Source organism: Colobus angolensis, unplaced genomic scaffold (genome assembly GCF_000951035.1).
Source record: "Colobus angolensis palliatus isolate OR3802 unplaced genomic scaffold, Cang.pa_1.0 Scaffold1, whole genome shotgun sequence".
NCBI classification, from domain to species: Eukaryota; Metazoa; Chordata; class Mammalia; order Primates; family Cercopithecidae; genus Colobus; species Colobus angolensis.
The window spans coordinates 12012657-12014250 of record NW_012110918.1 but is presented as its reverse complement, the minus strand read 5'-3'; the positions used below and the strand labels follow the sequence as shown (position 1 = coordinate 12014250).

The 1594-nt window shown below is 46.0% G+C and overlaps 1 protein-coding gene across 1 annotated transcript in view; it reads left to right on the top strand.

The window, feature by feature from the left end:
• SRP68 (signal recognition particle 68kDa) overlaps positions 1 to 1594 on the top strand; it is a 61617-nt gene that overhangs the window by 12483 nt on the left and 47540 nt on the right. Inside the window, 2 exon segments of the mRNA XM_011933088.1 lie at positions 728 to 810; positions 1083 to 1257. Of these exon segments, the coding sequence (XP_011788478.1) occupies positions 728 to 810; positions 1083 to 1257 (258 nt within the window).

Genomic DNA, 1594 nt, shown 5'->3' with positions numbered 1-1594 from the left:
TTTTTTTTTTTTTTTAAGACAAAGTCTAGCTCCATCGCCCAGGTTGGGATGCAGTAGTGCTGTCTCGCCCCATTGCAACTTCCGCATCCCAGGTTCAAGCAATTCTCCTGCCTTGCCTCTCAAGTAGCTGGGATTACTGTCGCCCGCTGCCATGCCCAGCTAAGTTTTTTGTATTTTTAGTAGAGATGGGTTTTCACCATGTTGGCCAGGCTGGTCCCCAACTCCTGACCTCAGATGATCCATTCACCTCGGCCTCCCAAAGTGTTGGGATTATAGGCCTGAGCCACCACGCCCGGCGACACCCTGGTAATTTTTTAAAATTTTTGGTAGAGACGAGGTGTTGCTATGTTGCCCAGGCTGATCTCGAACTCTTGAACTCAAGCAGCCCTCCTGCCTTGGCCTCCCAAATTGCTAGGATTACAGGTGTGAGCCCCCACGCCCAGCCCATATCCATGTTCTTTTTCTTCTTCTTTTTTAAAATTTATTTTTATTTTTAAATTTTTTTGTAGAGGCAGGGTCTTGCTATATTGCCCTGGCTTGTCTTGAACAGTGGGTTCAAGTGATCCTCCCACCTTGGCCTCCAAAAGTGCTGGGATTACAGGCTTGAGCCACCATGCCCGGCGCATATCCATATTCTTGATATCAAAGTTAGAAGCAAATAAAGGAAGATTGAGTGGGAGCACTGGTTTGCTGTTGAAGCAGTTCCTCCTCTTCCATCTCCTCACAGGCTTACACAGCTTACCTCTCAGGAATGCTGCGTTTTGAACATCAAGAATGGAAAGCTGCCATTGAGGCTTTTAACAAATGCAAGTAAGTCCTATAGTCCAAAGGCTGTGGCCAGTTTTAATTATAGGTAGTCAAATTTAAGCTGCAGATCAGGTAGTGGATTGTTTCTGTGAAAGTGAGGGTGACTTTTCTTTCCTATAGAAATGTTGATGACTCTCTTTCATCCTTAGAACATGCCAGTTAGGGTAGTTGGTAGGAGAGCTTCAAAGGGCCATAATTTGTTTTTAGTCACTGTTTTCCCCATGAGTTTTTCATATATATGGGTGATGTAAAACTTGGCTTTTCTTTTCTCACAGAACTATCTATGAGAAGCTAGCCAGTGCTTTCACAGAGGAGCAGGCCGTGCTGTATAACCAACGTGTAGAAGAGATTTCACCCAACATCCGCTATTGTGCATATAATATTGGTGAGAGCGGGGATCAAGGCGTTATACTCAACTTGAGCATTGACGGGTGGCCTACTGGGAGCTCATTTTAGAGAGCCTAGAGAGTTGATGTAACTTTCTTCTTCCCTTGCCTCCATCTTTGCCCTGAGTTTTGGTTGATGGCAAAAGCAGAACTGTTGAAGCCAGCCCTGCCCAAAATTATAGAAGATGGTTCTGCTTCTGTGTCCGTCCTGCTGTGCTGTGTACCCCCGAAGAGCAGTCTTGAGTCTCTGGCTGAGTTCATTTTTTACTTTTTTAGAGCAGTTTTAGGTTCACAGCAAAACTGACAGAAAGATACAGAGATCCGGCCGGGCGCGGTGGCTCAAGCCTGTAATCCCAGCACTTTGGGAGGCCGAGATGGGCGGATCACGAGGTCAGGAGATC